The sequence below is a fragment of the Vipera berus genome, assembly GCF_964194415.1.
Source record: "Vipera berus genome assembly, chromosome: 1".
NCBI classification, from domain to species: domain Eukaryota; kingdom Metazoa; phylum Chordata; class Lepidosauria; order Squamata; family Viperidae; genus Vipera; species Vipera berus.
The window spans coordinates 146,241,947-146,267,919 of record NC_138202.1 but is presented as its reverse complement, the minus strand read 5'-3'; the positions used below and the strand labels follow the sequence as shown (position 1 = coordinate 146,267,919).

At 41.1% G+C, this 25,973-nt stretch overlaps 1 protein-coding gene across 1 annotated transcript; it reads right to left on the bottom strand.

Annotated features, from left to right (window-relative positions):
* Positions 1-581: 581 nt before the first annotated feature.
* On the bottom strand, positions 582-20,999 carry LYPD6 (LY6/PLAUR domain containing 6; the record flags this gene model as incomplete). The annotated part of the gene is made up of 4 exons (XM_081315188.1): positions 582-743; positions 8,579-8,709; positions 9,753-9,851; positions 20,882-20,999. The coding sequence occupies 4 exons, from the start codon at positions 20,997-20,999 to the stop codon at positions 582-584; spliced, it is 510 nt and encodes a 169-aa protein (XP_081171314.1).
* Between the last annotated feature and the right edge of the window lie 4,974 nt (positions 21,000-25,973).

The window sequence follows — 25,973 nt, the reverse complement described above, 5'->3', positions numbered from 1 at the left end:
TCTAAAATGAGTATTGATCCCCTACAGTTGATTATAAGATATGAATTAAATCTAGTCGTAGCATAGGCCCTATTAATATCATGGAGATCTTAGCTTGATTTCACTATGTCTAGTGATATACTAATATAGACTACTAAATCTAGATGAAATCCAGTACAATGATCAAGCTAAGATTGGTTTGATGCTGTAAAACAATTATCTAGAATCCTTTCTTGCATAGCAGAGTAGTGTTATTTTGAAAACCTGGTTTTCAAATGGTATTGTATGTAATTTTTAGAAATACTCCTTTCACTAGACTAAACAGTGGTTTTTTAAAAAAAAACATACACTCATTTTAATGACTACAAAAGTTTTCCTTCAGAATATTCAACTTATAACAAACCTCCTTTTTTAAAGACACAGATCAGAAAGTATGGCTTTTGAGTCAGCCAAGGCTAAAAGGAATTCAAAGGATTGTTTTAAAATGTCTCTAAAAAAAAGAAAGCATTGAAAAACATATATTAAATTAAGGTTATATTGTGTGCATAAATATTTTCAACCCACTGATTTCCTTGTTTAGTTGGTAATTTATCCAAAAAGGTCTACGTAGCAAAGAGTGACAGGAGACCCAACATTATTATGGATGCATCTTGCCAATGTCTCTGTGTATGATTGATAGGTGTTGTTGTTGAAAAAATAGCATCACTAGAATTCCTAGGTAATGTTAAGTTGCAGATGTTTCCTTCACAGCAAGAAGTGCATACCTGGAAAAAAGAAAAAAGACTTAAATCTGTGAGGTGTTCTCACGATGAATCGTTAAAGGTGCTCCCAAGCAAAGGCATCACGCAGAGATGCAATCATATTAGCTTTATTCATGATAGATAAAAGAGAAAGAAATACTTGGCATGAAAGCATTCATGCCTGCATGTGAGAGAGAAATAAAATAAAACAAAACAAGCTAGCATTACATGACTAAAACAAGAGGTTAGGAGTAGAGATAGAACTGGAGAATAGAACCTAGAAACTAGAAGTAGAATTAGAACAAAGAACAGCCCCTCGTGCAGAGGTATTTATGGGGGGTCTTGGTCCCTCCCTGACCATAAAACTCTCTCGCCAATGGGGCTGTGGGTCCGAGACCCTTGGCTCATCAGTGGAAGCAAAGAAGCCTCTTTGCCTCCATCTGATGACCTTTTTGGGGAACTGCCAATGGCTGGCACTAAACATCTAACAATTCCCCTTCTTGCCAGCCAATGACAGGGACCAGTGAATGTATGTAAGGGGTGAGCAGGTGTCATAGACATGCATAAAAACATTCAGAAGGCCAAACACAAACGCTTACACAGAAGGTTGTGCCGGTCAATGGGAACAGGCTTGGTAAACAGATCAGCTATCTGGTCAGCTGTGTTACAGTGCTCAACATGTATAAAACCCTTTTTGGTAAGCTGCCTGACATTTTTATAGCATATGTCTATATGGCGAGATCTGGAGCCTACTGCATAAGCCTCCGAGATTGTAATTGCGGCAGTGTTGTCTTCTAGAATTTGGATGGGCAGAGGGGGAGATGCCCAGATGCTTGTTATCAGTTCATTGAACCAAGTCAAATCATTGGCCGTGTCTGACAGGCTGGCATATTCAGCCTCGGCCGTGGAGCAAGAAATAAATTTTTGCTGCCTAACATGCCAATGTATTGGGCAGCCATTTAGCAATATGAGGAAACCAGAAGTGCTCCGTCTAGTTTTGGTGTCGCCAGCCCAGTCTGCGTCTGAGTAAGCGGAGAGCTGGGCCGTCTTCCCCTTCTCTGGTTCTAGCATGAGAAGGGCATCAGCTGTGCCCTTAAGGTATCTAAGCACCCTTTTAACAGCAGTCCAGTGGAATTCCTTTGGGTGTTCCACGTGCCTGGACAATAGATTCACAGCTAAAGCTATGTCAGGTCTGCTCCAATTGCTGATGTATAGCAAGGAGCCAATCACAGATCTGTAAAGCGTGTTATCTGTGAACTCAGGACCATCCTTATGGGTGTGGTTGTAAAAGTCGCTTTGCATTGGGCTATGCGTAGGATTAGATTCTGTCATTTTGCATTTGGCCAGTAATTCCTCTATCTTTTCTTTTTGAGATAGAGCGAACCCCCCTTTAGTGGCCAAAATATGCACACCCAAGTACTTGTCAACCCGCCCCAAAGACTTCAGAGTAAACTTTTCTTCCAGGGCCTTGGCAAATTCATCACACCTTTCCTTGTTAGGCCCTACATATAATAGGTCGTCCACATAAACTAACACCCGTTCTGTGGTTCCCTTGGAATTGCGTGTGAAAACACATTGATCTGCATGAGATTCTGAGAAACCAACTCGTTCTAAACTATTTCTAAGACAGTCATACCATAATTTCCCTGACTGCTTAAGACCATATAACCCTTTGTGAAGCAACCATGTATTTCCCCCTTCTTGCTGGTAGCCAGGAGGAGCTCTCACGTAGATCTGCCGGTCCAAGTTGGCGTGGAGGTAAGCCGTCTGGATGTCAAATTGGAAGACTTCTTCTCCCAGGGCGGCTGCAGTCACGAGGGCGGCCTTGACGCTCTCTGCCCGGACGGTTGGAGAGTAAGTCTCCGAGTTGTCCTTCATGTAACGCTGAGCGAAGCCCTGGGCTACCAAACGGGCCTTATACAGGTAGAGGCCATTGGCAAGTGGTTTGGCCTTGTAAACCCACCTTGTGCCAATGACTTTCCTCTCCTTTGGAGGTTGCTGGGGGGTGAAGACCTTGAGTTTCTTTAAGCTCTGCATCTCCTTCTCCATCGCGAGCTGCCATTTCTCCTGCTCTTCGATGGGCAGCTCCTGGATGTCAGAGAAGGATTTTGGGGTGACCACAACGCTGTTGACAGACGCGATGTGGCCAATGTCAATTCTTTTTGGCGGGACCCCTTTGTTGGACCGCTTTGACCTCCTTACCTTCTGCCACTCACCGCTCTTTTGTTCCGCGGGTCTCTGAGGTGTCGCTGGGGGTGAAGACGGCGTGTCTTCTTCCATGGGACTGGACGCATCTTCGTCTTGTTCCTCACTTTCGTCGGTGGCAGGGTATGTGGTCGTCTCAGGTGATGTCGTGGTCGGTGTGCCTCTGCTGGGTCGGTTGGCATATGGGCTCAGATCATTTGAGTGGATCTGGGTCCAATTGGAATCCTCTTCGAAAGAGGCAGATTGGGAAGTCACAGGCCTGCCCCCTTCTCCCAGGAAACGATAGGCCTTGGAGCCAGGAGCATAGCCCAAGAACCTTAGTCTCTGGGAAACAGATCTCCCCTTCTTCCGCAGCTGCTTGGGGATGTGCACCCATGCATAGGAACCAAACACACGCAAATGTGCCAGATTTGGTTTCCTACCGTGAACCAGGAAATATGGGGTCTGGTTCACAACACTGCTCCAGGTGCGGTTTAAGGTGTAATTGGCATAATGGACTGCCTCTCCCCAGTATGATTCTGCGACACCTGCGTCTGCAATCAGACTACGCATCATGGTTTGCAGGATTCCATTCCTTTTCTCAGCTACACCATTTTGCGAAGGGGTGAATGGTGCAGATAGAAAATGGCGGATGCCCTTACGCCTTACCCAGTCCTGGAACTTCTGAGACATGAACTCAGCCCCGCGATCGCTCTGCAATTGTGCGATCTTGGTCTTGTACTGGGTCTCTACGAAGTTGTACAGTGACTTTATGGCGTCAAAGGCTTCAGATTTTTCTGTGAGAGTATACACGTGGCCGTATCTTGAAAAATCATCAACGGCAGTGAGGAAATACTTTTTCTTTCCTAGGGATGGTGTGAAAGGCCCAACCAAATCAACATGTACTAGTTGGTACGGATATAGAGACTTACGTAATGACACCTTTGAGATAGGTGCAGCCTTCCTCTTTGTTTTCTTGCAAATGGCACAGTCCAGGAACACGTCACAGTCCTTGAGCTGGACTCCCTCAGCAAATTCTCCCATCTTTTTAACTACAGGGAAGCTTGCATGACCCAGCCTTCTGTGCAATAAGTGGGCGCACTTATCATGAAGCCGCTTCCCCACTGACACCCTCTTGGCTCTAGTTGCTTTGAGTGGTGCTGTAGGTGCCTGCTGAGATTCAGGCTCCTTGCCCACACTGCCCTTGGAAAGCCTTGGGGCAGGCTGTGGTGGCTTGGGAGAAAAATATGGTAAGCCCTTTATGATTGTAATATTTCCAATGACCCTCTGGTCCCTGGTGACATGACCTCCCCCCTTGCGAAATAAAACTTCCCCTTTGTCATCGTCACACAATTTGGTAATGCTTAATAGGTTGTTGGCTATGGAGGGAGCGTGCAAGACACCTTCAACTTTCCCAAGACCAGGTACAGAAACAAACCCCTCCCCAACAACTGAAGCATATCACCGTTTGCAACCTTGACAGATGAGTTAATTTTCTTTAACCTTTTAAAACCTTGACTCATATTAGTAATGTGAGAAGAAGCTCCAGAGCCCAGTAACCATAAGTCAGTGGAGCTATCAGCCTTTGTTGTGGGGGTGAGGGAACAAGTATGCAGAGAATTTCCCTTGCCCCTGCCACGCCCCCTTCCTTGCCCCTTGCCTCTTTCTTGATTGGGACCACGTTTAGGGGCTTGATGTTGATGGGGGCAGTCTTTCTTGAGGTGCTCCTCAGAGCCACAGATGAAACACTTAAGTAGAGCATTAATTTGCTCTGAGTTGTGGCGCCCCTTTCTGGCTTGCTGAGTGGTGACTCTGGCGTATTCTCCGACATCTCTTCTCCTTCTATCCTCTTCGATCAGTCTTCCTGTGAGGTAGGACAGATTTATGTTTTCCCTCTTGACCGCTTCGAGTGAAACAATGAAATTGCTCCAACTCCTGTCTAGGGAAGCAAAAATGATCGCAACCATGCTCACATCATTTACAGGAAAGTCTCTGGATATTAATTCTGACCTGAGTGCCTTTAATTTTGCAAGATGTTCAGGCATGCTGGCACCAAACCTCAGTCTGGTTGTATAAAGCTCAGTTGTAAGTCTGGTGATGGAACCAATGGTATCGCTGTTAAATAAATTGTATAATAGGCGCCACACTTCATCAGCTCTGAGCCCCGCTGGTATGCTGGAGAACAGGTTATTATCCAGGGAACTGAGCAGGGTCGAATAAGCCTGCAAATGTCGCCACTCTTCTTGACGTCCCCATGGGGGAGGGGGTGGTTTCTGAACCATTTGTAGAGTCCCATTCTTTAAGAGATATAGCTGTATATCTTTACTCCAACTGTTATAATTTTCTCCTCCCAGTTGTAGCTTTTTAAAATCGTTTGGAAGATTTGCTGCCGGAATATAGTCCTTATCAGACCCACTTTCAAAAAATTTTGAAATGTCCATTGACATAAATGGGAAAGGGAAAGGCGTTCCCACAGTGAAAGGGGTCCCTCTAGTGGTCGAGGAGGGAATCCTTTCTTGACTATTTAGTAACTCCAGATGGGCGTGCCCGGAAACCATGTGATCCGGGGGAGGGCGTTGTTCAGGATTTCTCCCTTCTTCCCATGAGGCATTGGGGGGCGGAGCCCAGATTTGCCGGCTCGGGGTTGCTGCAATGAATCCTCCCGAGAATTGCAACAACATAGATTTTCATCATTGCCTGTTTTGCCCTGAGCTGCCCATTGCTGGTCCTGAAGACCTGAAGAAAAGGTGGGAGGCCGCGGGGGTTGATTGTTGGGAGGCTGCAGGCTGGATTTCCCCCGGCAGTTGGGCCCTGGGGAGAGGATGGGAGGCCTTGGGGGGGGTGGGCACCCCCGACGTCTGCTTGGCCCCCAGGGCTGTAGTCAGGACTTGGATGGCCGTTTTAATTGCATTTGTATTTGTATTAGTATCGGCTGAGCAGATCTCATCGCCATCATAGGGCTTTAGGCTTTGTGGTGGGGAGAACTCAGGAATATGCATGCTGCTGTGGCCGGATGCCAGGAATTACATGTCATTTCTGCTGTACGCCAGGGACTGCTGGCTATTCTGGCTGGATGCCAGGGACTGCTGGCTTTCCAAGCTTAAAAAAGTCTTGTCTTTGTTAGACCGTGTGGGGTTACAGCGGGCGGCCATCTTGTTTCCTGTTCCAGACCATGTGGGCGGAGCCATCTTGTTTCCGCTTGCCCCAGGAAGCTGTAGCTCACAGCTGGGCGGGGGGGTTCGCGCCAAAAGCCCTGGGGTCCCGGGGTCACTAAGGGTGGCGGGCGCCATATTTGGAGGCCTCGTGGCCGCTAGGGAAAGACTCACCGCGTGTTCGGAGGCTTCCTGCACGGTTCCCTGGGCTGCCTCCCCCCTCTCCTGCATTGTAAAGATCTCTTTAAGCAGCTCTTCACGTTCCTGTGCAGTCAGCTTACTCACGCGGCGTTTGGTTTCAGCCAGGTCCGTCTCTGCAGCATCTGAGCAGCCTTGGGCAGTCTGCAAACCTTCTATGCTCTCCCCTGTGGCGTTCAGTTGTAAAGAGGCATGTGAAGGGGTCCTAGACGATCTGCTGGATCCTCTGACGGGATGAAGGCCATTTGTGCTTTCATCTGCAGCTGAGGTTGCATCAGGGGCCGGGGCTGTTGATCTTGATTGAAGACTTCTGGTCACAATCTTGGATCTCCAGCCATCCATTTCAGTTTCAAATCTAGGCATCTTACTGCTATCTGCAAGCTTGGAAGCTTTACCTTAAACCATCCTCTCTGCTACCAACTTGTGAGGTGTTCTCACGATGAATCGTTAAAGGTGCTCCCAAGCAAAGACATCACACAGAGATGCAATCATATTAGCTTTATTCATGATAGATCAAAGAGAAAGAAATACTTGGCATGAAAGCATTCATGCCTGCATGTGAGAGAGAAATAAAATAAAACAAAACAAGCTAGCATTACATGACTAAAACAAGAGGTTAGGAGAAGAGATAGAACTGGAGAATAGAACCTAGAAACTAGAAGTAGAATTAGAACAAAGAACAGCCCCTCGTGCAGAGGTATTTATGGGGGGTCTTGGTCCCTCCCTGACCATAAAACTCTCTCGCCAATGGGGCTGTGGGTCCGAGACCCTTGGCTCATCAGTGGAAGCAAAGAAGCCTCTTTGCCTCCATCTGATGACCTTTTTGGGGAACTGCCAATGGCTGGCACTAAACATCTAACAAAATCATTTTTCTCACAACTGATAAAAATTTCACTGTCGGAGGTAAGCTACACATTATACCTCAAAGTCTGCTGCTGTTGCTGTTTAAAAATGCTATGATGTAGAGAAATGCCATATCTATACTATGTAGCTCCAAAAGCATGGTTGCTGTAAAGATGAAGGACATTAGAAAGGATAATTGGTGAATTAAAAAAAATACCTAGGCTGGTCTTCATAATATAGCTGTAATTAAAATTTACTTAACCAACCACAAACCATTTTAATTGGGGGGGGGAACAGCTTGGTTATACATGTTTGATTAGAAGGTGCAGTTAACTCTTAACTGATATATCTTTCATGAACTATTCCTTGCAATTGGCTACCAAGTGAGGATGGGCAATTACCCTATTTCATATCATCAAATAATGAATTACAGATATCGTATATTTTAAAACCTGACGGGGGAAAAAAGGTAATACATTTATGACGATACCAGAGAAGCTACTTTAAATTATGTTAGAATGTCTTTCCCCAAAGCATTAAGCATACCATAAAACCACCTCCATCTATTAATCATCTTTTATATTCCTAGAGGAAGAAGGGTCATTTTTCCCTTATTATTATTATCAACTTCTAAATCACAGGAAGGAAAGAAAAAAAAAGACTTAATGGTGGAAGCGTCCATACAAAATGAAAGAACGTTAAATTCTGATTTCATATAAATGTTCTTCTATGAAATTTCTAGCATTGGTTGGAAATCCCTGTTAATGCTGTAGTGGGGTCCAACTGTGAAATTCAGAAATATGCATTTCCATTTTATAAAGGGGGGACAAAGCACTCCTTAAAATGAACTTTAGAGAAACCGACAATCCTTCAAGAACTCCAGGAAAGTTGCTCTAATAACTGTGTTGACTGAGTGGAATATTTCACATGAATCATTCTACCCTAGGGGTGTCAAACTGCCAGCCCGCGGGCCAGACGCATCACTAGGAAATGTGCCCACCCCACGCCAGTAATGGGGAAAAAGCTCCGATACGTTGCATGATGTCACATCGCGAGTTTGACATGTCTGTTCTACCCACAAGAATTAGTTCAGGTAACCATCTGAAAACATGACTTATTGCTCTACTGTATGTCCAGGACATTGTTAGTTAACATCTCCTGGGTAACGTACAGTATATTGGCTGCATCAGTTTTTGAGTGGAGAACTTCAATTTTCTCACCTCTCCAAATGATGCCTCTTGATTAATCATCATCATCCACCAAGGGTTCCTAGTACACCTATCTTCTCCACTACAAGACATCAGCATTGTTCCTGTCCTTAACCCCAATGATTTCTTTCGTTAAGTCATTGTCATTTTGAGAATTACAGTCACAATTACAATGCCAAACAAAGCAACCAATTTCAAGTTATGACCGTGAAACGGTTTCTCACGTTATGAAAAAAGAGCCAACACACCAATTCATTTCAGCTCTTCTCCTCACCTTGAGCCCTTTATGCTGGAGAGCGATGCATCCTGTAGTCAAACAATCCTCCAGTGGCACGCATCGCTTGGTGACTGATACACTCTTTCCATTGGCTTCCAGGGTATGTTGAGAATAGCAGTATCTTGTGGCTAGCAAGAGAAATAGTAAGTCTTATTTCTAGTGAAATTAGCTGTGTAATGCAATAAACTAGGTGGGAAAACAATGTCCTGAAAGGCAATAGCTAATCATGCTGTTATCACAAAAACTGCACCAGAAATCAAACTTGGCTATCTTTACAGAAAGTATCACAGTAAGTACCAGCATCTAGATCATGGATGAACTCAAAAAGTACTAAACAGGATCTGCTCATTTAGCTGGGAAGCCACTAAGAAACCTCAAGGCTGTAGGCTAGAAGAGAAAGTCAAAGCCACCCCTGCTGCTCCCAAGGAAATTACACAGATGTATTCATGAAGTCATCAGGAATCAAGTTTTATTTGTACAGCAAGTTGGGAGAGAGAGAGAGAGAGAGAGAGAGAGAGAGAGAGAGAGAGAGAGAGAGAGAGAGAGAGAGGGGGGGGGGAAGGGAGGGAGGGAGGGAGGGAGGGAGGGAGAGAGAGAGAGAGAGAAAGAAAGAGAGAGGGAGAGAGAGAGAGAGAGAGAGAGAGGGAGAGAGAGAGAGAGAACATTACAATCATTTCATAATTATAACTTGTTCAATAAGGATGGAAGACTTTTTCCATCCCTCTTTTAAAAACAGTTTCAACTAATTTAATTCTGTATTTAGGGAAGGCTTGGATTTACAAACAAGATGTTCTAGCATTAGATGCAAGAAAACTTTTTTTCATGTTATACTCTAAAGTTTTACATTAGCTTGATCAAAAAAGCTGCTGCGGTTTTTAAAAAACTCCTAATACAATTCCCTGGCTATGCAGAGTATAGCAACATATCAACGGTCTCATATATGTCCAGAGAATCTTTTTCACACAAAGTGATTATAGCACATCATTTGCCTAGACAACAATGTCTACAAGCCTAAGGACATCTATATGGGCAGAGACCAGGTGTGTCACACAACCTTCCAAAGTGGTAGATGAAAAGCTAGACTGATGCTAAGAGTTTGCATGGGACATTTAAAACATCATCAGAAGAGATCTATATTCACTGCTTTCCTGTCAACATAAAGCTGATTTACCTCTGGGACAGTATACATCTGGAGCCCACTGGTTGCATTCGTAGTTATCTACTGCTTGTTCACAGGTAAAACATTTGAATCCACCAGGGTACGGAGTTGCTGAAAAATGCAGATGCAACCATGACATCAATTACAAGGTTAACTGGAATGTTTAAAAAAAATAAGGGACATATATATTACAGAAATAAAACTCACTGCATAGACTTTTCATATGCTTAAAACAAGCTCAGCCTCATTGACAGGAGAAAATTTGGTTGAGCACATTTTTTACCAAACGTCTTCATACGTATAGGTGTATGTGTATATACATATCTATGGTTATACCAACTTAAATAAGACTCTTGTTTTTTAAAAAACAAGTTTTATTGGTTTTTCAGTTAAAATCTACATATTTAGAAAGCATCATGATGACTGGGTAATCAGAGATTCAGTAACAGAGTTTTCAGTACATAATTCAGGTTACATTATCAAAACATTCTTCTCAATTTCCCTTAACATTTCATACAACCAGTTTAAACTAATAAATTTCTAGAAATAGCATGGTCAGTTGAAAAATTTGTCAATTCAATTGCATTGAAATATATCTATATCCTGTTATTAAAGTTTACCTAATTTTAATTTTAATTATATTATTCAAATTTAGCCTTTAACATCCAAATAAAACTCTTGTTGAGATAGATAAAACATTTAACATTTAAACCAAGATTCTGAAGAAGTCAACTAAGTCGATTTGGATGCCACATCTTTCAACATTTTTTTGGAAAAAAATAATAGAAAGAAATAGGACAGGATGGGAAAAATATAGGAAAAATATATCTGTTAACATAGTTTGCTTTCTCTATAGAAACTCGGCACAGATTACACACTGATCTTGTTTTATCCCAAGATGTTTTATGAGGCAAGTTGGACTAAAAGAGAGTGACATCATATGTGAGTTTTCACAGTTTAGAGAGGATCTACCCAACTGTAATCCAACATATTAACCACTATATCACACTGGCTCCAAAATGTTGGTCTAATGGTCAGTCAATCATAGCTTAAAATAGTTCACCGCAAATCCATGACTCATTTTCCACCCTTGCCTGGAAATTTAAAAAATATTTTAAAATGATCACAGCTGGTCAACTGGCAGAGAAGCCCTGCTAAAAACAAATAACATCTTGCTATTAAGAGGTTTATCTTAACATTTATCCAACACTTAAACTTCTGGGTGTCTTATGTACCCTGTGAAAATCTATTCAGATTCTTCCAGATACGAGTCCTAAATACATCTAACACATCTCCTTTCTAGTCTTTTCCTGGCTATGCACCCCCAATTTTCGTTAACACTTCTATACAAGTCTTACATTTTAATCAACTGATTGTCTGTGCTTTTTAAAAAAAAAAAACAACAAAACCTTGATCCAATCTGCCTACATAGACTTCCTGCTGTCAGGTGGCTAGGACTGGCATTTTCCCCCACCCACCCCAATCTCACCCCTGGCTACAAACCAATCATAGCAATCTATGCAACAAAATTGTACTGCCACTGCAGTGCAAGACAATGTGGTAGCCTTTTTATTCTGTCTTTTTCATACTATTTTATCTGAAAGAAAAGCCAAATAAAAACTTTTGATTGCCGAGAAGCAAAGCACCAGCCTCTAACTTCATTTTTATTGATAACAGTGCCTCTATGACCCATATAGCTTGTGTAAGCATTCTTAGAATTTTTTTTTTAAAGATGGGTGGCTGCAGGCCAGTTATTTAATAACATCTCTGCTTGTCTTGATGGTGGGATGTGGGGGGGAAGGTTAACATAAAGTAGAGCGGTAATGAGTATGCTGGGAGTTGAGAGAGAGTAAAGAGAAGATAATAGATAATCTCAATCTATTTACCTTCTGGTAAATGGGTGCTTTGTGAAAAGCTCTGATGACTATCAGGGTCATTCAGAGGGAACAGCTACAGCCTACTCTGAAAATTCCAAATGGACCAATTGCTCAATCAGAGTCAGTGGGTTAAGAGAGAAAACCAACTCTTGATTCAAGGAGAAATTTGAGGTCCTGATAGTGTTAATGTGCAGGATCAAGGAAGAGATACTGTTATCAGCCCTTTAGGCAACAGATGACATTTCAAACTCAGAGCATATTTTTTAATACAGATATTGTCAAGTTGCAAAGAATCAATCATTCTTAAGGTTGCTGCCTAGAAGATTTATTCAAACCTACTGTAGACAAAAGAATCCAGTCAACTAAAGGTCAGCACTAAATGGGTGTTAGATAAGGGTCAACAGAATTCAAGGAAGGCTGAAATTGGATCTCTGGTGGCAACATAAAAATTCTAAACTGATGATGCATTTAACTCCACCTCCAGTTGTGCCTGCTCTTCTCCTACAAATATAGCATACACTCCTATGGACATCTAGTCAAATGCAAGCAGAACTGAGTGAAACAGAAACAGGGGGTTTACATAGCATTAGAACCACATTTTTTAAAAAAATTTGGAATAGGAAAGAGAGAGAGATAGCCCAAATATTAACTATGCACTATGAATTTCTTGTGCATTGAACCCTTAGCAGGTTCAGCCTACTAAATCCCTTCCATTGCCATTTTAAAATAATAATAATAATAACAATAATAACAATAATAACAATAATAACAATAATAATAATAATAATAATAAATAATAATAATAATAATAATAATAATAATAATAATAATAATAATAATAATAATAATAATAATAATAATAATAATAATAATAATAATAATAATAATAATAATTTTATTTATATACCGCCCTTCTCCCGGAGGACTCAGGGCGGTGAACAGGGCAAGCATAAAAAATACAGAGATACAAAAGTTAAAAGGGATTAAATATATGCCCAACTAGAACTAAGTGTACTAAGTGATAATTAATTACACAAGCAAAACACATTAAAGTATCAACAATTAAATCAACAACATTTGAAGGTTAAGAAGCCCCAGGGTTAAAGATACATCTACAAAGTCCAGTGTTAATTTTACCCATTATGTGAATCCTAGCTATAGCTCAATGAAAGCAAAGATATACAATGTTTCACATTAAGAGAAAGAATATTTGAATACTGGGATTGAAGTTGTGATATGGAAAAATACTGTTTCATAAACTGTTACTAAGATCTCCAAACATTTGCTCAACAGAATTTCATTTTTAATGTGTACCAGTGAGCCCACAGTAAAACAAAATGACAATAAAGGCTATCTATCTATCTATCTATCTATCTATCTATCTATCTATCTATCTATCTATCTATCTATCTATCTATCTATCTATCTATCTATCTATCATCTATCCATCCATCCATTATAAGCAATATCTTTCTATAAATAAAACAAGGTGTGCAATTTGCCAGATTTAGCTGGGCTTGTTTTGGTTTGTTTTTTATTTGAAAAAAAATTGGGACATTGGACATTGGCTGCTGTATTCCACAAAAGCATCACCAGTCTGACTCCATTCTTCCTCATGAGATAAAATGATAGTTCAGTGGCAAGCAGCCTCTATCAACATCATATATTGTTAGTACACAAAAGATGTCCTGCACCTTGGAGCACTCCTACAATTTAGTACTATTACCTAAGAATGAACCAGCAGCTCCCCAACAAAAGATGAAAAGAAGCTGTACATCCTTAAGCAGTATCTTTAAAGTTGTGGTGGTGGGGCGTGGGAAACCTCCAATATTTATAAATATACAGCTAAGGAGATTGATTCCAATGCCCAAAGTATTTGAACATTTTCCCGCCCCCCACCCCTTAGCTCTGCTAGCAATTTTCCATGTCTTCATCTACACGTAATCCTCAACTTATGACCATTCATTTAGCAACCGTTCAAAGTTACGACAGCACTGAAAAAAGTGACTTGGAACCGGGTCCCATACTTATGACCGTCACAGTGTTCCCGGAGTTATGTCATTGCGATCCAGGCACTTGGCAAAGCAGCATGTACTATATTTACAAGGTTTGCACCATCCCGAGGTCATGATTGCCATTGGAGACTTTCCCAGTTGACTTCTGCCAAGCAAAGCCAATGAGGGAAGCCTGATTTGCTTAATGGCCGCTTGTTTTGCTTAATGATTTTACCCAAAAAAAAAAAATGGTTGCAAACCTGGGCACAACAGGCTGAACGACGCATCGCTCAGTGGCCTAAGTTGCTGTCCGGATTGTGGTAATAGTAAATTGAGGACTACCTGTATACTGGCACTCTTTTCTAGGTAAATAATGCTGTATGAAGAAAGCAAATTCTGCATTACTACCAAGAACTATAATTTTAAACAGGAACAACTGGTAATAGAAACAGGCAATAGAGGCTGCAGTTATATTTTTATAGCCCATTGGGATTTTATGGAGATATGGGAAAACATGGTAGCACAAATACCAATGTCTTTCCTTCCAGTTCTCCTCTAACAAGAAGACCAAGCTTCCATCTCTCTCATGATTTCTTCCAACGCTAAGCTTAAATTTCTTTATTTAAGGTGATTTTTTTTTGAATGAGCCTGGGAGAAAGCCAGCATGATGAAGTAGTTTGGTGCTAGGTAGTGTCAGCAGTTCCCAGAGTGACCTGGGGCTAAACACAATCCCTCCACTCAGTGTTAGTCGTAAGGGGATAAAAGCTAGAGGAGAAAGAGCTGTGTATGCCATATGGTGCTCCTGGAAGGAAAGGAAAATCTATGTAAATAAAGTGAGAGGAATATACTAAACTACTCTATTTTGATATTGTCAATATAGTTTACAAAAATAAAGAAACTGCTGGCATGAATCTAGAGCAGAGGTCCAAAAACCTTTTGGGCACCAGGGACCGGTTCCATGGAGAGAGGCTTTTCTGCAGATCAGAGAGTGCATGGCTTTGTGTGCTGTCTGCATCTCGCGGATGGGGCTTTGCTTGTTTGTGCAGATCGGTTGCTGGCATGCCAGGGCCTGGTATTGGTCCACGGACTGGGGGTTGGGGACCCCTGATCTAGAGAATAAGGAAGCCCCTTTGTTCTTGTTAGTTGCAAAGTCATGTCCGACCCATCGCGACCCCATGGACAATGTTCCTCCAGGCCTTCCTGTCCTCTACCATCTTCTGGAGTCCATTTAAGCTCACGCCTACTGTTTCAGTGACTCCATCCAGCCACCTCATTCTCTGTCGTCCTCTTCTTCTCTTGCCCTCAATCTTTCCCAGCATTAGGCTCTTCTCCAGTGAGTCCTTCCTTCTCATTAGGTGGCCAAAATATTTGAATTTCAACTTCAGGATCTGGCCTTCTAAAGAGCAGTCAGGGTTGATCTCCTCTAGGACTGACCGGTTTGATCGCCTTGCCGTCCAAGGGACTCACAGGAATCTTCTCCAGCACCATAGTTCAAAGGCTTCAATTCTTTGGCGCTCAGCCTTTCTTATGGTCCAACTTTCACTGCCATACATTGCAACTGGGAAGACCATAGCCTTGACTATATGCACTTTTGTTGGCAGGGTGATGTCTCTGCTTTTTAGTGTGCTGTCTAGATTTGCCATAGCTTTCCTCCCCAGGAGCAAGCGTCTTTTAATTTCTTGGCTGCAGTCCCCATCTGTGGTGATCTTGGATCCCAGTAAAATAAAATATGTCATTACCTCCATTTCTTCCGCAACTATTTGCCAGGAATTGAGAGGGCTGGATGCCACAATCTTGGTTTTCTTAATGTTAAGTTTCAACCCAACTTTTGCACTCTCCTTCTTTACCCGCAACAAGAAGCTCTTTAGTTCCTCTTCACTTTCTGCCATTAGAGTGGTATCATCTGCATATCTTAGTTTGTTGATATTTATTCCGGCAATCTTAATTCCAACTTTTGATTCATCTAGCCCTGCCTTTCTCATGATGTGCTCTGCTTATAAGTTAAATAGGCAGGGCGACAGTATACAGCCTTGCCGGACTCTTTTCCCAATTTTGAACCAATCAGTGGTTCCGTGTCCAGTTCTCACGGTTGCTTCTTGACCTGCATATAGATTTCTCAAGAGACAAATAAGATGGTCTGGTACTCTCATCTCTTTAAGAACTTGCCACAGTTTGTTGAGAACCACACAATCAAAGGTCAATGAAGCAGATGTTTTTCTGGAACTCCCTAACTTTCTCCATGATCCAGCGTATGTTGGCAATTTGATCTCTAGTTCCTCTGCCTCTTCGAAATCCTGCCTGTACTTCTGGTAGTTCTCGGTCCACATACTGCTGGAGTCTAGCTTGTAGGATTTTAAGCATAACTTTACTAGCATGAGAAATGAGTGCAAAGGTGCGGTAGTTTGAACATTCTTTAGCACTGCCTTTCTTTGGAATTGGAATGTAAACTGATCTTTTCCAATCCTGTGGCCACTGGCAAATTGAGTGTAGCGCTTTTACTGCATCGTCTTTTAAGATTTTGAATAGCTCAGCTGGAATATTGTCACCTCCACTAGCTTTGTTGTTGCTCAGCTTTTCTAAGGCCCACTTCACTTCAGATTCTAGGATGTCTGGCTCGAGGTCAGTGAGCACCTCATTGTGGTTATCAGGGACGTTAAGCTTGTTCTTGTATAGTTCTTCTGTGTAATTTTGACACCACTTCTTAATCTCTTCTGCCTCAGTTAGGTCCCTACCATATTGGTCGTTTATCATGCCCATTTTTGCATGAAATGTTCCCTTCATCTCTCCAATTTTCTTGAAGAGATCTCTGGTCCTCCCTAGTCTATTGTTTTCTTCTATTTCTTTGCAGTGTTCATTTAAGAAGGCATTCTTATCTCTTCTAGCTATTCTCTGGAATTCTACATTCAATTGCGTGTATCTTTCTTTTTCTCCCTTGCCTTTCGCTACTCTCCTTTCCTCAGCTATTTGCAAAGCTTCCTCAGACTGCCATTTTGCTTTCTTGCATTTCTTTTTCTTTGGGATGGTTTTAGTTGCTACCTCTTGTACAATGTTGCGAACCTCCGTCCACAGTTCTTCAGGCACTCTGTCTATCAGATCTAATTCCTTACATCTATTTGTCACCTCTACTGTATATTCATCAGGGATATGATTTAGTTCATACCTGAGTAGCCTAGTGCTTTTCCCTACTTTCTTCAGTTTAAGCCTAAACGTTGCAACGAGAAGCTCATGGTCTCAGCCACAGTCAGCTCATGGTCTTGTTTTTACTGACTGTATAGAGCTTGTCCATCTTTGGCTGCAGAGCGCATAGTCAATCTAATTTCTGTGTTGACCGTCTGGTGATGTCCATGTGTACAGCTGTCTCTTGGATTGTTGGAAAAGAGTGTTTGCTATGGCCATCTTATTCTCTTGACAAAATTCTGTCAGCCTGTGCCCTGCTTCATTTTGTACTCCAAGGCCAAACTTGCCTGTTATTCCAGTTATCTTTTGGCTTCCTACTTTAGCATTCCAATCCCCCATGATAACAAGGACATCATTTTTTGGTATTAGTTCTATAAGGTGCTGTAGGGCTTCATAGAACCAGTCAATTTCATCCTCTTCAGCACCGGTAGTTGGGGCATAGACTTGGACTACTGTGATATTGAATGGTTTGCCTTGGATTCGAACTGAGATCATTCTGTCATTTTGAGGATTGTATCCCAGTATTGCTTTTCCTACTCTTTTATTCACTATGAAGGCTACTCCATTTCTTCTGAGGGATTCTTGCCCGCAGTAGTATACCTGATGGTCATCTGAATTAAATTCACCAATTCCTGTCCATTTTAGTTCGCTGATTCCTAAGATGTCGATGTTCAGTCTTGTCATCTCTTGTTTGACCACATCCAGCTTGCCTTGATTCATGGATCTTACATTCCAGGTTCCTATGGAGAAAACATCTTTACAGCATCGGACTTTCCTTTCACCACCAGATACATCCACAGCTGAGCGTCCTTTCGGCTTTGGCCCAGTCATTTTATTCTTTCTGGTGCTACTAGTACTAGCCCTCTGTTCTTCCCCAGTAGCATAGTGGATGCCTTCCGACCTGAGGGGCTCATCTTCCAGCGTCATATCTTTTTCCCTTTTGGTACTGTCCATAGGGTTTTCATGGCAAAGATACTGGAGTGGGTTGCCATTTCCTTCTCCACTGGATCACGTTTTGTCAGAACTCTCTGCTATGACCTGTCCGTTTTGGGTGGCCCTGCACGGCATAGCTCATAACTTCATTGAATTACGCAAGCCCCTTCGCCACGACAAGGCAGTAATCCATGAAGGGGGAAGCCCCTTTAACTCTTCAAAAATGATTTAATGGGGCTGCAAAGGAAGAATCTTTCCAATAGCAGGTCCATTCTGCTGCTAGATAGCCACTGTTGAGCAAAAACTTAAACCATTAATGGAATGGCAGGACCTACAGCTGTGGATGGCAATAAATTCCAAGTTATAAAATGCTATACTCTGAGCCACGAAAAGCATATCCCTTAACTAAAAAAAGGTTGCCCAGGGATCCATCATGTGAAAACAAAACCTCACAAAAATGATGATCCGATAAACAAAAGAATTCAAAATAATTACCTGGTTCCAAATGTAACTGACATTTAAGAAATATCAAATTTATTATAAGAAATTTATTTAAAGCTGAATTATTTTATACTTTGACTGTTCCTGATTATTCCACTATCTTATCCTGATGCTAGTTTGACAAATGATAAATTTAGTTGCTCTGCATTGCATTTAAGGAAACCCTTAAATGAAATGTAAATACTTTAACAAGAGCAACACTGATGTAGTGGTTAAGGCACCAGACTAGAAACCAGGAAATCATGGGTTCTAGTCCCACCTTAGGCAGGAAGCCAGCTGGGTGACTATGGCCCAGTCACTCTCTCTTACCCCTAAGAAAGTGACAGTGGTAAACCACTTCTGAAAAACAGTGCCAATTACAGTTGCCAGGAGTCAGTGACTTGAAGGCACTATATAACTGCACACACTGTAGCACAAATAAATAGCTCTGATTATGTGTCTCAGAGGCATGCGGAAACCATATTCCAGCTCAATTGATAACACTGCTGCCCTAGCTTTTTGTTCATTCAGAGTCTTTAAATTAAGTTTGTATAAAAGAACAGAGCTATTATAGCTACTCTTTTGTATGGAGAGAGATAGTGCCACAATTACACCTGCCCGATGTTCCATCTTGTAACTACATGTACAAAAGTGTATACCTAGAGACAAAGAGACTATGAAATCTCCTGAATGATTTGTACTTTTGTCGCTGCTAATATAAAAACAGAAAGAAAGACTCATACTGAAAGAAAGTTTTAAGACTGGTAGCTACAGCTATGAGAAACTCTTGTTTGGCTCCTGATTAGAGAATTTAATAAGTCTGATAGACTGTAGTTTGGGGCAAAAGGGCACACTCCTGTAAAAGGACTATTCTAAAGGAAGATAAAGAAACTGCCCTGTGGTCAGGAATTGCCTGTAACCATATCTGGCTATTAACTCCATTGATGAACAGCAATGCACTTCATAAGCCAATTTGTAAAGAAGACAGAAGCAGAGAAAGAAAGAAAGAAAGAAAGAAAGAAAGAAAGAAAGAAAGAAAGAAAGAAAGAAAGAAAGAGAGAGAGAGAGAGAGAGAGAGAGAGAGAGAGAGAGAGAGAGAGAGAAGGAAGGAAGGAAGGAAGGAAGGAAGGAAGGAAGAAAGAAAGAAAGAAAGAAAGAAAGAAAGAAAGAAAGAAAGAAAGAAAGAAAGAAAGAAAGAAAGAAAGAAAGAAAGAAAGAAAGAAAGAAAGAAAGAAAGAAAGATTGTAGATATACAGATTTGTAGATATTTCATTTGTTCATGAAAACTGGCTTTACTCTTACATGTTTGTCATCATGTGGGAAAATTAAGGATAACAGCAAAACCATGGGGAAAAATGAGACAAATAGAGTCATGAAGACTGACTAGAAAAAACAGAAATTAAAGTGAATAGCCAAACAGTTGGCATCAATATTATGTGCACAATGTAGAGTAGATCTGCCTGGCAATAATATTTGCTTCCTGTCCCTTCTTTATTCTGCCCAAGTGGAGGACCTGGGTAAAAGTTGTTTAAATTAAGAAGCATTTCTAGTCTGGACGTACTTATAAGGCAGGACAAGAAGCAACGAATGGAAAATAATCAAGGAGAGAACCAACGTAGAATGAAGGAGAAATTTCCTGAATGTTAAAACAATTAATCGGTGGAATGGCTTGCTTTTAGAAGTTGTGGGTGCTCCAACACTGGAGGTTTTTTGGAAGAGACTGGACAGCCATTTGTCGGAAACGGTATAGGGTTTCCTGTCCGAGCAAGGGCTTGGACTAGACCTTCAAGGTCCCTTCCAACTCTGTTACTCTGTTATGAATTCCATTTAATTTACATCAGGAACCCTATCTAGCTACTAAGAGCTGTCTTCCTGCAAAGGATTTCTTCTGGCCCATGGCCACAATCAATAACTTCAGCTCTAAACTGCACTTGGGAAGAAGTGATGTAGCACAAAGTACACCCCCAATTATACTTTTTCTTAGTAGTTTAGGAAACTGCTGTGTTTATTTTCTGCTTGTTCTTCAGAGCATTCCCCCAAATCAGGAACCTGCTTTCCTTGAGGTGCTCTCTCAAAGTTTCTACCAAAGCAACGTAGCCACCTCACTCACATCAGTGACCAGGTTGCTTACATCGCACTGCTTTACAGCATTTCGGACTTTCTCGGCAGCACAGGCCAAACTTTCTCCAATGATGCTGAAGGGGATTGCTGAATTTCTACAAGCTCAGCCAAAGAAATCCAGCCACCCTTCCCCAGACCTCTGACAAAAGCTGTAGCATGAAGAGATTCCTCTGGATTGCTTGCAAAAATTTGGCAACTGCTGCAGAGAATGTACCATTTGCCTCAGCAAGATGATTTACCAAAGCAAATGTGACAGAAAATAAATTTTGGCAAATCAAATCAGAGATTACCTGCAACACAGCCCAAAGGAGATTCTGTCCAAGAGCAAATAATGGGACAGACGCCTCTTTGGTTTTTCCAATGGACAGGCCCTAGACAGAAAGCTTTGATGCAAAACCCAGCACTTCATAGACACAAATTGCAACAGCTCTTTGCTTTGTTTCCTAAGTGCTAGCAATCAGAGGACATGTGTGCTCTCCTATTCATGCTATCTACTGGTTCTATTCTTCAAGCTTCCCATAGTCCTTGTTTAAGTTACGACCTGCTTCACAAATCTTACTTGAAGGATGAAGGTACACAATATCTTTCACTGTAAAGTCTCGCGCTCGTGTTCCCTTCAGACAGTCAGCAATTAAGCTAAGGAAGAGGAGCCAGCCCAGCGTAGGCCAGGATTCCATAGCAGAGAGGGTGCATCAAACATGCAGATGGCATGAAATCAAGTTCTCCTTGTCACCAGAAGGCCCAGGAATCTAAGAAACACACAAGGAAAAGAAAAACAGGTAAGAAATCAACAGGTAACCCCATACTTGCATAATACAGGTGGTATAGTAAGACTGAAAACCAATACTGATACTTAGGCAACAGTTCTACCAAGGTTGGACACCAAGCATGTCAGATATCTTCTATTTTACATCTTACAAAACTTAATCGCAAGAAGAAAACAATCGCTTTGTTCCCGTTGGTTTTTTTCTTTTTTACAAAACATCTTGCCTCTCCAGTTTAAAAAAAGACTTGGCTTGCAAGACTAAGAATAGGCATTCCCTCAAGATCTTCAGCAGCTCTGCAGAAAGGCCAAAGCCAGTATCTAACCTAATTGGCCACACGGTGCATTTATTCCTGCATAAATTCACAAGGAGAAGCCAGTGGTAACAGTGCGCACATATGTACAGCTTTCCCTGTCCATTATTCATGCGCATCTAATCCTCCCGTTTTAAGCATTCCCCAATGCAACATAAATGGGAAGCTTAACTCGACTTCAAATGAAGTGGCATGTTCTTCTTTCACACAGCAAGGTTGCAACTCTGGCTAGTATAGCCATCCCTATTCTTTCTGCTGCATTTCAAAATCCACACATCAAAAAAGACATAATGAGCTCTTCAAATTGAAGCCAAAATCCATGTCTCAGACATGTATGCTCACACCACTGGCCAATAACACCCAATCTTTTATTTAGTAGTTAGAATCCTGAAGTCCACTGTGGGCTATTGTTTCAAAAATACTGGCAATTTTGCGTGTCTGAGTTGTTATTAATCCAGAGAGATTAGTGGTTGGTTGGCAATGAAAGAAGAGGAAGATTTAGTGCATTCATAAACCGTGTGAGTAGTCTTAGCCACAAAAAAGGCTGATTTCCTTTACTTTAAACACTCTGGTTTAGCACATCAGTTATATACATACATGCATATAAGTCCGTCCACATAAAAGACCACTATCAAATTATAAAAAAAAATACCATGAAAAATAAGCCACCCACTGATAAGCCCACTCTCAAAATATTGTACATTTTAGGTTTCATGACTGGATTTTCTGCAGCTGGCACACTTTTTCAATGGTATTTAGGTTAAATATTTAATGATAGGATGGAAGTGGTTGTTTAGTACTTTAAATTTGCCCTTTGCTACAAAAAGAAAGAAAAAAAATAAATTCCAATCAGATGGGATGTTATCACTGGTTAGCCTGCCCACAACAATGCCTAGGCCGTAAAAGTTATTGCTCTAAATTATGATCATGCTGATAATGGAACTCCTCCACCATTCCCATCCCATTTTTATTTCTAAAGAGAATGAAGCAATGTGTGAGGCAGACACACAATTCTCGGAGCAAGCTATTTATTATCCCACAATTGGTGTTCCTCTAATAACAAAGATATTTTTCAGACATTTTTCTCTGAGGCAATTTAAAGCCTTCTTTAACTTTGCCTAAGAACCACTGCATATTAAATTTAAACAGGACATTTTGAAACTACCTGTTATTAATTCTGCTATAGTTATGTTCTCAGCTCAATTAGCGCTCTCCAAAAAAGATGTGAAATGAAAGCACAAGGTCTTAGAAACTGATCCCAGACAGATCTAAGATCTTTGTGAAGGACCAAGTCTTTGAAGAGTCCTTGAAAGACCGATGGATCAGGGGCAAAAGTCTTTCTGAAGAAGGGATCTGTTCAGGCTGACAGCACCACCAGTATTGCAAGAACATGTCAACAAGTTCTTGATCTGGTCATGCTTATTCCACAATTATGGTTGTATTCATACAATACAGGTAGTCCTCAACTTACGACCACAATCGGGACCAGAATTTGCATTGCTAAGCAAGGTGGTTGTTAACTGAATCACACCCAATTTTACAACCTTTTTTTTCCCATGGCTGCTAAGCGAACCATAAAACACATGGTCATTAAAAGAATCAATTGAGTTTTGGTTATCAGGAGCCAGCCGGGAAGATTGCAAATGGTGATCACATGACCCTGCAATCGTAAATACATGCCAGTTGCTAAGTGTCCCAATTTTGATCATGTGAGCATGGGGATGCTGCAATAGTCATAAGTGCAAAGACCTGTCGTAAGTGATACTGTTGTAACTTCAAACAGTTGAGAAACTGTTGTAAGTCGAGGGCCACCTGTATAAAATAGCAACAGCAAGAGCACTTAGACTTATATACCACTTCACAGTGCTTTACAGCCCTCTCTGGAAAGGCAACTCTGAATTATATACATTTTAGATTTTGAATTAAGTTAAATGGTGTTACGATGCTATCATCACCAGGGTGTAAATGCATAGTTTCTCTCTCTTATAAAAGAGAGAAAAAGATGTATATACAATATAGTGTTCTAAATAATCATTCTTACTAACTAGTCCCATGATGCCACAAATATTTGTTGTTACTGAGTTGGAAATAAATGATATTAACATTAGCTGAGCTTGTGGATTTTATTTGGATGAATTCATGCAAAGGTTTTTATCATTCAGAGATTGAAGCATCAGGAGAGAATGAATACGTGTGAAATGGCTTAGCAGCAGATCAGTTTCTATTGGGAGAATCTTAGATTATCTATTATTATTATTATTGGAATAAATTATCTGAATGTAATGGTATGTGGAAAAAATACCACATACCACTACCAATATTGAGAGACAGGAGAAAGAGATGCAGTCGAGGAAACAGATAAAAGCCAGCTTAGCCCATAGCAGGAATGTGATTGGGGCAAACGTCTGAGAAAGGACCCTCCCTAGTTTTGTGGCTTGTAAATAGCAACAACAATAGCACTTAGACTTATATAGCACTTCACAGTGCTTTATACCCTTCTCTAAGTGGTTTACGGAGTCAGCATATTGCCCTCAACAATCTGGGCCTTCATTTTACCCACCTTGGAAGGATGGACGGCTGAGTCAACCTTCAGCCCCGGTCAGGATCGAACTCCTGTTAGTGGGCAGAATTAGCCTGTAATATGGCGTTCTACCTATTGCACCACCACGGCTCTTTTCTTTTAAAAGGCGCGAATATGGTTCCAACACATGTTTTCTACAAAAAGAACTGAATAGGAATACTAGATACTCTGTTCTACAACACTATAGGGAAATGTGCTGCAGTAAAGAGGGCACAACCTTATGAATTAAACACACTTCTGGGTTATTGTCTTTTGAGCTGATGTCTCTATACTTATTAAAGCCCAAAGTAAATCACAAAAGTAGCACTAACCAGCAACCTAGCTGCCAAGCCTCTACTGACACTTGTATTGTAAAAGCTGCAAGTACAATAAGCCAGAAACCCCGCACCAAAAGGCAGATCAAAAGACCAAGCAGAAGCATCTCAATAGAGAAGAGAGAACGAGTGAGTGTACTAACATTGCCACAGGGCAAAGCTTTTAGAACAAATTGTATGAATGCTACCACCAACTCCCACTGCCTAGAAAGTCAAGCCATCTGGTTTTAATCCACAGCTGCTATCACAGTGAAGGCACGCTGACATACTGAACTATTTGAAACTAGCATGTGCAAAATAGTTCCTTTTATGAAGTCAACAAAGCAAGAACAGGTGGGAAGGAATAAAGCAGAAAGATAGGAGATGCCAGCCCTTCTTCCTTATGATAACGATATTTTATTCTGGTTCATAATACATGGCCACCAGGTGCAGGGTTTCTTTTCAATGCCAAGAGGACGAAAGACCTAAAGATACAAGAGAAGAAAAATGAACTATCAGAAGAAAACTGATTATTAAACTATAGTTGAATCACTAGAGCAGGAATAGGCAAGCTGGCTCAGGAATTCTGGGAGTTGAAGTCCACGAGTCATAAAAGAGCCGAGGTTGCCTACCCCTGCACTACTAGAGGGATGACAGAATCAAAAATTGAGAGAACTGGCTGTCGCATGTTAATCCTGGAATGAAGTTCACCATGGATACCAATTCACACTGGATTTTAAAAGAACCCCATTAATCATAACCATTAAGATTGAAGCGGGGAGTCAACTCTTTAGAACTCGAAATGTTTATGGTGCTAGTTTTCCATCTATAATATTCACTGCGTGTGGTGTTCTGAATCCTACTTTCTTTCCCTACTTTTGATCTTTTCCATGGTATTTTTCTCTTTCGACCATTTGAGACTGCTCTGATACATACTTTCAGTTATCTAATTCTTTCTTTTTTCATACGCCCAAATTTTTATAAGGTTCTATCATGTTCGATACAGCTACTACATCTGTTCTTCAACCCTTCCAGCCGACCTGTCAACCAGCCTGCTCTCACAAGTGGAGACTGAAACAGGTAGCATTTTTCTCTCAAGAAAGCGGGCTTAAAATAATTAGGTTTTTTTAAAAATGAGTTAGGGGATCCAAGGGCAACCAATTTAGCTGGTGCAATACGTGTGTTGCAACCCATGTTCCAGAATCTTTTTGAAAAGGCATTATACTGCCACCCTAGATATATTGTGTGGATAGCAGAATTGCAGTGACAATGTTCCATATTGGGTACAGCTGGCAGGCAAAGCTGAGCTGCTTAAAAGCAACTGTGCTACAATTATAACTTGAGCTTGCCCAGTTAAAGAAGTGAATTTTGAGAGAATTCTTCAAAAACAAAGCAGCTATATTAGTGTCAAATCTGTTGTTTTCAATCTATTTTAGATGACTACTTTTAATCAAGGAATACTCTAAAATAGGGCGGACACTCCAAAACATCTTACTCCTATTTCCTATATCATATTTTAGAATGTCTTTTATAAAGGTTTATTATCTGTTATGTACCAGGAGTAAAACATTAGAAAACAGCGTAGGACACAGTCCATAGAATCAATGTTTTTGAGTCACGTCTGGACCACTATGAAAAATACTCTTTCTGGACATTGGAAAGTAAGTTTTATGTCTCTTCGAAGAACTGAGACTTCTTTT